The sequence below is a fragment of the Vicugna pacos genome, chromosome 17 (genome assembly GCF_048564905.1).
Source record: "Vicugna pacos chromosome 17, VicPac4, whole genome shotgun sequence".
In the NCBI taxonomy this organism is placed as follows: Eukaryota; Metazoa; Chordata; class Mammalia; order Artiodactyla; family Camelidae; genus Vicugna; species Vicugna pacos.
In genome coordinates, this window is record NC_133003.1 from 21,681,955 (window position 1) to 21,694,881 (window position 12,927).

A 12,927-nucleotide genomic window follows, 5' to 3' on the forward strand; every position below is an offset into this window, starting at 1 on the left:
TCCACGCTGGGGTCATCTTGGAAGCTACATTCCTCATCAGTGGCAAAAGGCAGAATCCACATGATAATCAGTTTCCTTAAGTGATCAGGGGATCAGAAGTACAGACTTCTAAAGCCACTGGCATCTGCCTTAGGAGTTTAAAAATCTTATTTCCACTGATTAGGGCCAACCAAGAGCACCCTGATGGAACCAGAGCTAGCAACCACACTGCACAAAAGGAAAGTCACTATTCATTTTTAAGTGGGGATCATGATGCCTCCTCTGCAGGGTCTGTGGAATTAGAGGCCTAGAGAATACAGTTAAATCCCTTGGCAGAATGCTCACCTCATGGCAGGACTGTGGGCAAAAGGGGACATCTGCAGAAGACTGGCATGCTCCTAACTATTTGATTCCTAACCCCTCTCAGGGTCCCAGGTTTCAAGCTGGAGAAAGAAGAAGGTAGTTCTGGCCCTGAAGAGTGACTCTTAGAAGTTGGCCTCAGGACTGCAACCCTTTCCTACTCTGCTAAGAAGGGGAACTACACACCAAGCACAGAAAGAAATTTACCCAATGCCTACACATCAGCAGGCCTGTGGACTCCTGTGATGCCCCACCTCTGGCAGGAGAAGCAAACAACTATGGGAATCAGGGTGGTGGTCTTCTCCCAAGTCCTGTGGGGTTAACAACCTGGGCCTCTCTTCCAGGGCCTGCCTTCCCTCAAAAGGCTGTTCTCTGGGCTATAAACACCTGTTTTCTGAGGTACTCAACAGTCCAGCCAGAGATTCTCAAGCAAAGGGGAAAAAGCAGTAAGAGAAAGGTTAAGGTAAACACAGTAATATGCTCCTGTACATCCATATGAGCCCAAATGAACTTTCTCTCATAGAACCTTCCAGAAAGTGCTCTCACGGCACCACTGTACACAGCCCAAGTCACTGGGTAGAGCTGATGTTTGGAGGGCTCCATTCAACCTCTTAGGTACATTCAGTACCCCAGGAAACCAACACCAGTCAGTGTCCCCCGAGGAGCACCTCCAGACACTGACCAGTAGGTGTGACAATTCATGTACTCACTTTTCTGACGATGGGCTGCTGGCCCTCTACACAGCCATACCAGTTTAGTAACTTGTTCCAGGCCTCAGTTGGGACCAATACATAGTCCAATTCATCAATTAAATGTTCTTTCAAGGTCTGACTCTCAGGATCTGAAAAAGGAAAACAGCACATAACTCATTGCCCTTCTCCCCAGAAATGTTTGTTTTACATGATTCTTTTGTACTTTTCAGAAATAAGAGAAGTATTTATAGGAACAGGTACAAAATTCCAAAACTCTGTCACTGGTCATAACACAGGGTGGACCTGGATGACTCTGTCTTTAGCCATGCTTTCTGAACATTTTACAGGAACTTGTATTTCTTCCATAATTGGAGGAAGAAGGAAAGAGAAGAAAGAAAAACGCTAATTTACATTTTTAAAGTGTTACAAGGTTCCACAAATAAAATTGTTTATTATAAATATTTAATACAATATTCTGTTTAGTGAAACTGCATTAAGGTCAGGTATCATCCTCCCCTGAAAGATTTACTAAGGAAGCAAACAAATGAGTCACTGAAGTTAAATGTATTTTACCAAGAGTCATTTAGCATTCTCAGTTTTCAACACTCCCAGTCAAAACCCAACTGGACACCTCCCTATGGAGGGAGAACATCTTTAACATGCTAACCATCCATCTTACACCCCCACCCCCAGAGGCCACATGACTGGGAGTCAGAAAAGAACATCCACGGTCTGAAACACACTCTCAGTGGAGGACCAGTGCACTGGATCAAGGGGAGACTGATCACTTCCCACCAGGGGAGCCTCTCTGCTAAGCCTCTGCCCATCAACACATACTTCCCACAGCAGTGGACGCCAAGAAGCTGGGAAAACCAAAAGTACTCACAACGGTGCAACTTATCTGTAACTCAAGGCAGACAATGTTAAAAATAAAAACCAAAAGCAGCACTCACAAGGTGACCAGGGCTTCCCATCACCCTTCAAACCAGTTGACCCCCTCATCCCATCAGGTCTACTGTCCCTCCTCAAGGAGTTTCAGATCTGATCCACCTTTGCCTTTTTCATTTCCAAGGAAAAAGGAAAGGAATGAAGCAGCCTTGGAGAACAGGAATACCAAGGTGAGACAGGTAAATGGATAAACAAAATGTGGTATACACACACAGTGGGATATTATTCAGCCTTTAAAAAGAAGGATATTCTGACATGCCATAATACAGATGAACCTTGAGGACATCATGCTAAATGAAATAAGCTGGTCACAGAAAGACAAATACCGTATGATTCTACTTATATTAGGTATCTATAGTGAGACTCAGAGACAAAAAGTAAAATGGTGGTTGCCAGGGGCTGGAGTTGGGAAGGAGACTGGGAATCACTGCTTAATGGGTATGGAGTTTCAGCTTTGCAAGACAAAAAAGTCCTAGAGATTGGCTGTGTTGCACAACAATGTGAATATACTTTTACTACTAAACCGTAAACTTAAAAATATTTAAGATGGTAAATTTTGTTATGTGTATTTTGCCATAATTTTTTTTAAAATGGTGGATCCTCCTCATTGATGAGCCAACCACTTTCCACAGCAGCTCTGACATGATTATTAACACTGACAGACCACATCTTTTCTACTTAGCAACAGAAGGATGGTCCAGGAGTTGTACTTACTAGTCTACTTGAATCAAGAGCTTCCAGAAAAAACTGACACCTAAACTCCAAACTTTTCTCTGATTTACAAATTAAAACTCGTAAGTTACTCATCTGTCTTACTTAGAGACACACACTTTCTTCATTTCTAACATGAAGCCCTATGCAAGTCTGGTCACCTCTACTGGACCAAACAGCCAGAAATCTTTAAATGTGGGAAAGGAACCAAGAGCGCTCAGCATCATCAACCCCAAGTACACCAGTTCCACAGGGCTTTCTCCTCTGAAGCTTAAGTGACAATTTTCTCAAACAAATCATTCGTATGACACTATAGTGCAAAGGCAGGAAACATAACTGGAATTTTCAATGCAATTCACTGTTTTCACTTAACACTGGCTCAGTCCAAGGGCATCATGCTAAAAATCCACAGGGGTTTTGAAATGACAATTTAGTCTTTGCAAATTTCTTCAATAGAGAAGCAAATAAAGGGGGAAAATGAGAGCACAGCTTGGTCTAAGCACAGGGATTCCACCAGACATACAGCAGGGGCACAGGTGGAAATGAGAAAGGAGTGCTTGGCAGACATCAGCAAGGAGATGTTCTACCCACTCTTTTCCACACGTTCAAGAGCCCCTTGCAGGCCACCCCCATGACTCTAAGGGAAGGCAGCCAGACTGGGACTGGCAGGTGACTAAGAGCCCAAGAACTAAGAGGGTAGCTCTCACTGGCCAGAGATAGGCCATTCCTGCACTGTTGATGTTCCAGGGTCTGAACAGAATGTACTTCTCACTTCCCAGGCACACAACAAATGTTTCCAGCCTAAGTCAGGTGACATCAAATTGGAAGACCACAGAAGGAATGCTTGCCCTTAACCGAAGGTCACACAAAATGACTTTAGAGGGACCCTCCAGCTCCAGTGTTCTCATCACCATTACTACTAAAAGCCTTAAGAATTTTCCTTTCCAAAAAACAAGAGAGGAAAGGACAAGGTGCGAACATAATGCAATGATCCTTTGGGGCAACTTCATGGTATTCTGCTACCCTCTGACCCATATCAGGAAAGAAAGCATATGACATTATTACGTCATTCAGACTTCCCCTAAAACAAGGTCTATGCTGAAGCATTGCTCATTTTTAAAAACACCCAGGAACCTGAATCAAGCCTCATGCATTGTCTGCCTTCATGCTGCCCTGATTTGGTGGTCCAGGCAACAGATCACCTCTGTCCTGTTTGCAAGGGAGTTTAAAACCAGGCAGAACAAAGCCTAGAAAAGGCCAACTGTCATCTCTGTAAATCTATAGGTGCAAGCCAAGCTCAGGTGTGTCATACATCACTTTTTCAGCCATTTATTCCATTGGGAGCTGACTGTGGTCATAATTCTACTGACTTGCCACCTCTCCTTACACTACTTCTATGACAAACACAGCCATCACAGGAATGCTTGATGAATGGCGACAGGTCTACTATTTGTTCCACTGTAAAGGTAACACAGAAAATTCTGGTTCCCAAATTTCAGATTCCAGGTCAAATTTCAAAATGATTTTGTACTTCTTTTCATTCAATATACTAATTTAAAAGTGAAATCTCTAGCAGAACTAGTGTGAAAAAAAGAGAGAGAGAAATTTAAAATGCTAGAAGCATGCTCTCATTAAGAACAGTTAATTTAGGAAAAAAGCAGCTTAACTTATCCCTGAGGGTCTGTAAAGACTTCTGCTATAGACACAAGTCAAGGACACTTGTTTCTATCCCCTCACAGTGGGAATGTCCAGGTTACAGATACACATGACCTCACACCACTACCCAGGTGGACATTTCAGTTAGAAAAGCAACAGGATACTGCACCTGAAAAGAGTCCAGAGTTATCTATTGGGCCAGGAAACAGGTTGTGTTCACCCACATTGTACATATCCCAGCTGTCGAAGCCCACATACTTCTTCCACTGTTTGAACCACCGGCTGTCAATAAGATACCTAGAGACAGACAAAAATTTACTGTACCAGAGAAGCTGTGGTAGTAAGTTTCTGCAGCTGTTCTCTTAATTTTTTTTAATGGTGTTTCCATTCAAGGAACAAGCAATCCCCACTAAAAAACTTTCTCAAGAGCAGGAGCAGCCCCCAGGCTCCCACATGGCATAGATCCTGGTCCAGGGCTGGGATCCATTAAATGAAATGATTGTTGAAAGAATAATGAATAAATGAAAGGAAGAAAGTTGACTGACTTCAACATGCTTGTTTAAATAAATTTTTTCTATGGGGAAAATCTTGTTTGCTAACGAACATGTCATTAATTTCATAATGATCTTTATAGAGGTCCGTGCCCAGGTAGACAGTTTGGTTACACTGCTTTGCTGGATGTAAACAGTATTAAGCCAACTTTCTTTCTAAAAATGAGATAACATCTACTTCAGTTTTCCTCTGAGAACCAAACATCAAAAAACGTGTGTATATACATATGTGTGTGTACATATATACATAAACACATGTATAGATATGTATGTAAAATAGTGTCTTGATATGTTTATCTTGTCAAAAAGCATTAAGTTGATTTGATTATGTATTTAAAGTGTCACTATTCTGTTTTACAATTAAGACAAAAGGAAACCTCCGTGGAGGAACAAAGCATAACAATTATATTGGTGAGTCCTTCAAATTCTGTAACCAACAAACCTCAGAGATCAGGTAGCTTTCCAGAGGCCACAAGGATCCATAAATATATCTAAATCTCTAAAATGCTCTTTCCCTCCAAACACTTTAAGTGTGTGATTTTAGTCCATCTGAAACTTCCTCTGCTTCTGCTGAGCATTCTTCATATAACACACCTACTGAGGATAACATCTAAAAGTACTTCTGCCTGCCTGCTTTCCACAGCTTGGCTAGCTCAAGAACACTGTAAAGATGTACCTGAATTTCTCCTCATCCCAATGTTTCTTTTCCCTGCTCAATTCCTCTGTCACTTTAAGTGCCATTATCATCACCACCATGGTTTCTTAAAGAGGAATGTTCAATCATATTCACTGCAAAATCAAGACCAAGTTTTCTGCTCCCATACAATAATACCACCCAGGAATCTCTTCACTAGTGGAAGTACCGTCGCTTCTATTAGACAACTTATTAAGAAACCCCTTGAGTCAGACTTGCTCTTCTAAATCTCGGACTTTCAATTTTCTTTTTAGCAAGGCTCTAAGCTACCCCCTTCTCTCACTCCGAAATGTTGCTGCCACAATTATTTTTGACATTTGCTACCAAAATAACCTGGCGTTCATTAGACATTTGTTGAGCTTCTGACCTTGGCATCTGTTCGGCAGTTTACGAATTACAAAGTGTCTACTTCTAATCTACGCCTCAACTTACTGAGGGCTGGGGAAGGAGGGGCCAAATATCGCTACCCTGGTTTTAACAGTAGGGAACCAGGGTCTGTGAGGTGTGGACACCTTTGCCCGAAGTCTGACAGCGAATCCTCAAGGTAAAGGACTCTCCTCATCCTGAAAGTTCCCGTGAGCACGCCCTTCCATCCTGCAGCGCTAGCCCCCGCCGGGTCCTCCTCCTAGCGCGCCAAATGGGCCATGACGACCCTCAGCTCCATTCACGCTTTTCCGGAGGTGATTCAGGCTCCCTCTCTTAAGGGGTAGGGGTCGGGCCACTCTCAGAGTCACTAACATCGCCCCCTCCCGGCCCCTACCTAAGCCGAGAAAGAAGGGCCCGGCCTGACCGCCCGACCCCAGCCCCTGGCTCTGCGCGGCGGAAAGGAGGACCCGGCGCTCACCACTGCGCCCCTCGCTGGAGCGTAGTCCTCATCAAGGCCCCGAGCTCGGATTTCTGAGTCTCCGCATCCGGTCGCTCACGGTAGCCTCCGCCTTCCGCCATCTCGTCCGCGGCCCCGGCCCAGCCGGCCCGGACATCCGCCTCACGCACGGCGTGCTGTGGGCCGCGCCCACACACGCAAGCACGCACGCACGTGCGCGCGCCCAAGCCCCTCCTCACGCCGCGGCTGGGAGAGCCTGCGCGCCTCAGCCTTTCCCCCGCCCCCACGCGCCGCCCCTCTCCCTCCCGTTCGCGGTGGAGCCGGGAGGGGCCCGGAAGAGGAGGCGGGCGCGGAGGGAGGGAGATGCGGCTTCCTCCGCCCTGCTGGCTGCGCTGCGCGGTGGCCTTACGGCACCTTTTCTCTCTCCAGCCCAGCGATTTCAAGGAGTCAGACTGCAGCCCCCTACGACCCTTCTCTCACCATTTCCTGGCCTGCGGGTTATCCTGGTTTTAAATAAACGCAGCCCCAGGTGCGAGGAGCCCTGAAACTAGATTTTCTTGTTTTAACACCAACTATTCCGCCTTCAGCAGAGACCTTAGGCGAGTCCTTAGCTGCCCAAACGTGGGATCGGGTCCCTGTCTGGGAGGCCCTACAGGGATTTTGGAAAATGGCAGGTGCACAGTGCCGTGGACCAGGTCTGGACGGTGTGGGCTAGTCATTAGCAGTATCAGTCTGGACGCCAGAATCACCTGGCCAAGGCATTATTCCACAGGCCCTCCACTGAGCTAGCTGCTTACCTTGTCAGGAAGGCAAGCAGCCGCACCGTACCCGTACAGGGGCGATAGCAGCAGAGGAAGGAGAAGTCCAGGTGTGTTCTACACATTGAATGTCAGGCTGCTTCTTAATCTGTTGCTGCCATAAAATACAGTGTCCTGAACAGCATATGTTTCCCACTGGACCCTGCATACAAAAAACACGGCCTTCCTCCTAGAGGGGGCAGTAAGCCCAAAGTAAGGAGGAGGCCAGACATCTGGCTTACGTGAGTCTGCATTCACTTGTCTGGCAGTTCCTGTCCTCAGAGAAAAATAAGATAAATAAGACCCAGTACCTGCCCTTCCTTGTATGATCTAATAGAGGAAAAGAGATCTTCCACAAATAACCCCAGCACCAAGCAGTGCGTATGTCATTAAAGGGTACAGACTGAAGACTGTAGACCCTGAGCTGTGAAAGGGAACCTTTGACTTGAGTAGCATTTAAGTGTGATCCTGAAGAAAGCATAGAAATGATGGTGCATGGGCAGACGAGGGATCAGAGAGAATTTCTGGAATAAGCAGGGCAGGATCAAAGAGTGAGGATTAGGCCAGTTGAGCTGGGTGCAGACTACTGAAAGGGCCCAAGAGCTAAAGCTAGAAGGGAGGAGGGAGGGGCCACATGACCTGCCTTTAATGGCCCGCAAGTATTGTAGGAGGTATTAGAGCGAAGAGAAGTGATTGAGGGTGCTTTATACCCCTAGTGGTGCAGCCCAGAGACCTACTAGAAACCTTTGGAGAGGTGGCCATGAGGGGGGAGAGGAGAAACAGATGAGCCGTGTTTAGTGTTGGGGGTGGAAGAGAGCAATCTGGCCTGGTAAAGGTGTAATAGGTCATCTGAACAGATTTACTTTTTTTTTTTTTCAGATTGACTGTTTTTATGTTGGGTTTTGGCTAATTGAAATTAATTTGCTTTCTCTGGGACATCCATCACCCACCATCTGGTAACGGAGGCCTCTTGGCAGTTGGGTAGAATAACCTTGAATAACCACATAGCAATTAATCCCCTGCAGATAAGTTACCATCATGTGATAATTCTACATCTGGGGAACCAACACTGACACCCCAAGTGCCCTTCTGTGAAAGTTCTTTGAAATTGTTAAAAATGTTCTCCAAGGAGAAACAGGGCCTTTCATCCTATTTATGGAAAACGAAAGTTGGGTTACCGACATTACTTCAGAACCTACATTAGAGTGTCTGCTTCCCTCTTCTTTTTTTAGCAGTTTCTCCTCTACCATTTATGGCATGGGTCAGAGTCTTAAGGAAGTAGGACAAGTCGTCAGCACCACCAGAAAGGGGGACAAAACCTAATTTATGAAAATGAAAACTTTGGAAAATCTTTTTAAACCTGGATCTCTTCAGCGCTATTAAAGAGCTGTAAAAATAGTACATCTATTATGGGTAGTTCCTCAAAATTTATATTTAAATTACTAACTGCCAGTAGTTAAAATGCAGGGAATAAAGTGAAACTTCATAATCAGAAGATCAGCATTATTTTCAAAGTTTTAAAACTTTCTTTGTGAGTTTGATTATATGTTAAAAAACTGAGAACTCACAGTGGGTAGGGGGTACAGCTCAGTGTAGAGCCCGTGCTTGGCATGCCTTGCGGTCCTGAGTTAGATCCCCAGTGCCTCTGTTGAGAACCTGCGCTGCATGGTGGCTTTCTGGCGTCTTGAACAATGAGCGTCTGCCTGTGTATTCCTACTATTGTGGGCGTGACCTGCAGATTTGTGAGGAAACATGTTGAGTGATTCAACTTAGGAGACGCCCTGGCCCCCAGACTGTGCCCTCTGTTGGGCCATTTACCCTAGGGAGAGGTGTAAGCTTGGTAGAGCCCTCACGTAGCCCCATAATCAAACCCCAGAACTGAACAACCCACTCATTGCCAGGGAAGCTTGGGTCACAAGAACAGGAAGGAAAGCAGGAAAGGAGCTAGAGGGAACAGGCCTGGCTGATTGGTCACGTACTGCTTGATCTCAGACTGTGATGATCTAATTGAGGGTTTGTAACGTCTGGGTGTGTAAACTAAGCTATATTTGGTTCCGAATCATAAAGTTCTTGCCTTGGTTGGTATTATGGTTTGCTCTTCACCTACCTGGAGTTAGCTGTCTCCAGTCACCGTTGGTCCACACTTGGCAAGCAATCACAGGGCACATGTGGCAGTCTTCACAAATATTGGGCACCTTTTGATTAGAGGTAGCATCAAGAGAGAAATATTTTTTGTTTGCTTCTTGCCTGTGCTTCCTAACCCTGCCCAGGGGACTGCAAAAAAGTAAAAGGCTCTAGAATTAAATGGGAGAATTAAATGTCTTATCAGTGACATTCTCACCTCTTATATAAGGGTTGGGTTACTGGGGAAGGTGACAGAGGCAAAAACCTGAACAAATCTCACAGAGAGGAAGCGGGATCATTTTTTCCTACTTTGGAGACTCATTCTGTTGGACAGTCTCCATTCCGGTTATGCCACTGTCTGTAGCCAGCCCTGGCTGGGCGGGGACAGTATTGCACCCCAGGCGTGGGTGCGGCCAGCGTCTTCTCTTCCCGTTCTAATTCTATTACCATTGATGTCTTCCCCAGAAACATGTATTTAGATGTTAATTGTGTGTGTCCTTTGCCCTTTGCACCGAGTAAATTCTCAGTATGCATTTTGTGGGTAAATGAATGAAAGAATTATCTAGACAGTAGTCATTTTTTCATTTGGCTAATAATCTGGTATGTATTCACAGTCCCTCCCCTCCAGGGGTTCACAGCCAATGTGGTTGGGGAAGATGTTCTTACATGTCCTTAAGTGTGTCGTGTGCTAACAGTGCTGGAGGAGCATGGAGGGTGATTCTGTCGGCACTTTGCTAGGAAGGAAATTTAAGCAACTGCTGTAGGAAGCAAAGGCATGCATACATTCCCCCTGGCCTTTGAAGATCAATGAGTGTCCCAAGGAATGCTCAGGGGACCAACGCTTCTTTATTTTTTAAATTAATTAATTAATTATTTTATAAGGGGAGGTGATTAGGTTTTTGTTTTTGTTTTAGTGGAGGTGGTGGGGATTGAACACAGGACCTCGTGCGTGCTAAACACGCACTCTACCACTGAGCTATACCCCGCACCCTGACCAGTGCTTCTCTAGATTCACACACGGTACACAGTCATAGTCACATGCTGGGGCAGAGGAGGTTGGGGCAGCAGTTACTTCCTCTGCAGGGAGGCTCAGATCCCCTCCACTTGCCTCTTTGGGAGCCAGGCAGCCTTCAGGGCTGTAGGACACCACCCAAGGTGGGCTGCACATTCCCCTGGATAGTGCTCAGACTCTAGCCATTTGGATAAAGTAGGCCTGTTCTGTGGTCTCCTACCTTGGCCTTGCTGGCTCTGGCTACACTGGACCTGGGAAGGGTGCTGGGTATGGGGTTTCAGTCTGCAGGGTGAAGCCTCTGTCTAACACATCACTGTCATATCCCGTCAATCTCAGTGCTTCTACATGCAACTAACAGCATACCCACCAGCAAGTGGCCTACCTAGTTGATTTTGTTTTTCTTTTCTCACAGGACAAGTCTGGATTTGAGTTCTTGGATAGAGCAAAGCTGAAATCTCAAGCTTGCTTCTCTGTTACCCACAGGGCCCATGAAACCTCACTCTTTGGGCACATCTCTCTTTTGAGGTCCCAGTTCTCAGTCCAGCAATGCCTGATGCGAGGTACGTGTCCATTAACTTGTTGACCAGCTCCAGCTGGGCTTTATCTGCCAGCCTAGGTATGTCACACCTGTGAAGGCATGCTCTTCCAGCCTACTTGGTGATTGCAATAACAAAAATCTGCCAAATTCAGAGTACTCTGGCAGGGATCCCTGCCCATTCTTTATAAATCCAAGCTGTGTTGCCTTAGGGAAATCTTTAGCCAGCATTTTTTACTCAGTATTACCCAGAGGTTAAAACTTAACGAGAAAAGGCTCATCTGACCAGGAATGCTTCTCTGAAAATAAGCTTGCTTTAAATGTTGTTTGTGGAACTACATTGAAACAGAACAAGGAAGTCATCTGATAAAGGGCCAATTGTGCAAGACGTGCCTGCCCAAGTGAATTTTATCAGATTTTTTTCCAGCTGTATTGGGGTATAATTGACAAATAAAATTGTATAGAATGTTTAGCGTGTACATCGTGGTGATGTAATGTACCTATACATATTTTATCAGATTCACTGTATTAAAAAAAAAGAAAAATCTAAAACAAGCATTTCTGGAAGAACGACTAAGATGAAGGCTCCTGAACCTAATTGAGTAACAGCAGAGCCCTTCCCCTTCTTAGAAGACCTGTGGCCTAAATGCGGCTGCTGCTCCCAGATCAAGAAATGTCCTGCAGGCACTACACCAAAGGCTAGGACGTCAAGCAGGCTCACTGGGATTCCTTCACTTTTACTTGTTAATTTGACCTGCTGATTCACAATGGGGTGTGGGATAGGTGTAGGTCTGAGCCAGTAGCGGTTACATGGTTGAATGAGAAAGAATGTGTGTGTGTTGGGAAAGGGTGTCCAGTTTCTTGGGCAGGAAGATGAAGTGTTCACTGGCTTTATTCTGAGCCTTCCTGAAAAAGAGGGAGTTGGTAAAGACAGTTAAGGGAGGCAGGCAGCTTGAAGTCTCAAGAGGAATATTCACCAGCCAGGGTCAGCCACATTGGGATCTCAGGAGTTCCTTTCCCTGGCAGACCAAGGCATAAATTGAGGGGGAAAAAAGTGGGCTACGAGGGGTGAGTCAGCAGGCAGCCTGGGGGAAAGAGGTTGCAGTCATTTCATTTTAGAAATCCCTGGGTTCCCATCCCAGAGCCTAACTAGAGAGTGTGGCCTAGGCCACACTAGCCCCTTGCAGGAAAGGGGAGAGTTGGAGCAGGATGTCTCCCTTTAAGGGTTCAGCTGTGGATCACTGAGTAGGACCCTAAATCCCCAGACTTTCCCCATCAGTATCTCTGGAGGTGGGCCGTGCAGGTAGGTTTTAAAAAGCACCCAGGTGATTCTGGGGCACTATTCTTAGTTCCTAGAACAGGACCTGGTACCTGTCGGGCACTGGCTGGCTGGTTTCAGCTCTAGCTGCCCCCCTGCCACTGCACAAAGTGCTGAGGGACATTCAGTCCACAACCACTATTCCCAGCCGACACTTCTTTATGAAATGTCACTCCCTCCAAGAGGCAAGCATGATAGTCCCTATTGAGCCAGGCCCTTTAATTTATTCTCAGGATACCCCATCCTACCCCCATAGAATTAAACATGCATATAGTAGTGATAGAGTCTTTCTGTTTTCCTGAGGACTGGATCTGGCACCCGGCAGAGCACACGGCACAGGACTGAATGATGAGTGTTGCAATAAAGGAGCCAAGGGCTTCTAGGGAAAAGCTATGGTTTGAAGGAGATCACAGATGGCCTAGGTATAGGTTGCTAGCCTCCATTCCAGGAGCCAAATTTGGAGTCTACCAATGATTCTCAAAATGCCCTGGCCCTGGGTGAATGGAAAGTTTTTCTCTTTATATTAATTGCCAGGCATTTGCTGATTCATGTCATACAGCAAGCTCTCTGGACCCCGAGGAGAGGCTCAGTCCCATTCCACTTCCAGGACTCTGGTCCTCTAGGGAAGCAAGCCAGTCACTCACAGGTATCGTCAAGACTCCTGGTTCTCAGAGGAGCATGGTAGGGTGGGACCTAAAGGGAGGACAGAGCTCTGCTTTGGTCATGC

General features: G+C 46.0%; 1 protein-coding gene across 2 annotated transcripts in view; it reads right to left on the reverse strand.

Moving 5' to 3' along the window:
- The window catches only part of USP4 (ubiquitin specific peptidase 4), a 33,830-nt gene extending 27,145 nt beyond the window's left edge, over positions 1-6,685 (reverse strand). The window contains exons 1-3 of one of the 2 annotated variants that reach the window (XM_006196295.3): positions 6,436-6,685; positions 4,516-4,643; positions 1,050-1,180 (exon numbers count right to left, since the gene is read on the reverse strand). In XM_006196295.3, the coding sequence (XP_006196357.1) occupies positions 1,050-1,180; positions 4,516-4,643; positions 6,436-6,536 (360 nt within the window). In that variant the 5' untranslated portion in view covers positions 6,537-6,685. The remainder of the gene's footprint in view (positions 1-1,049; positions 1,181-4,515; positions 4,644-6,435) is intronic. The other variant, XM_006196296.4, reaches the window with a different exon arrangement.
- Between the last annotated feature and the right edge of the window lie 6,242 nt (positions 6,686-12,927).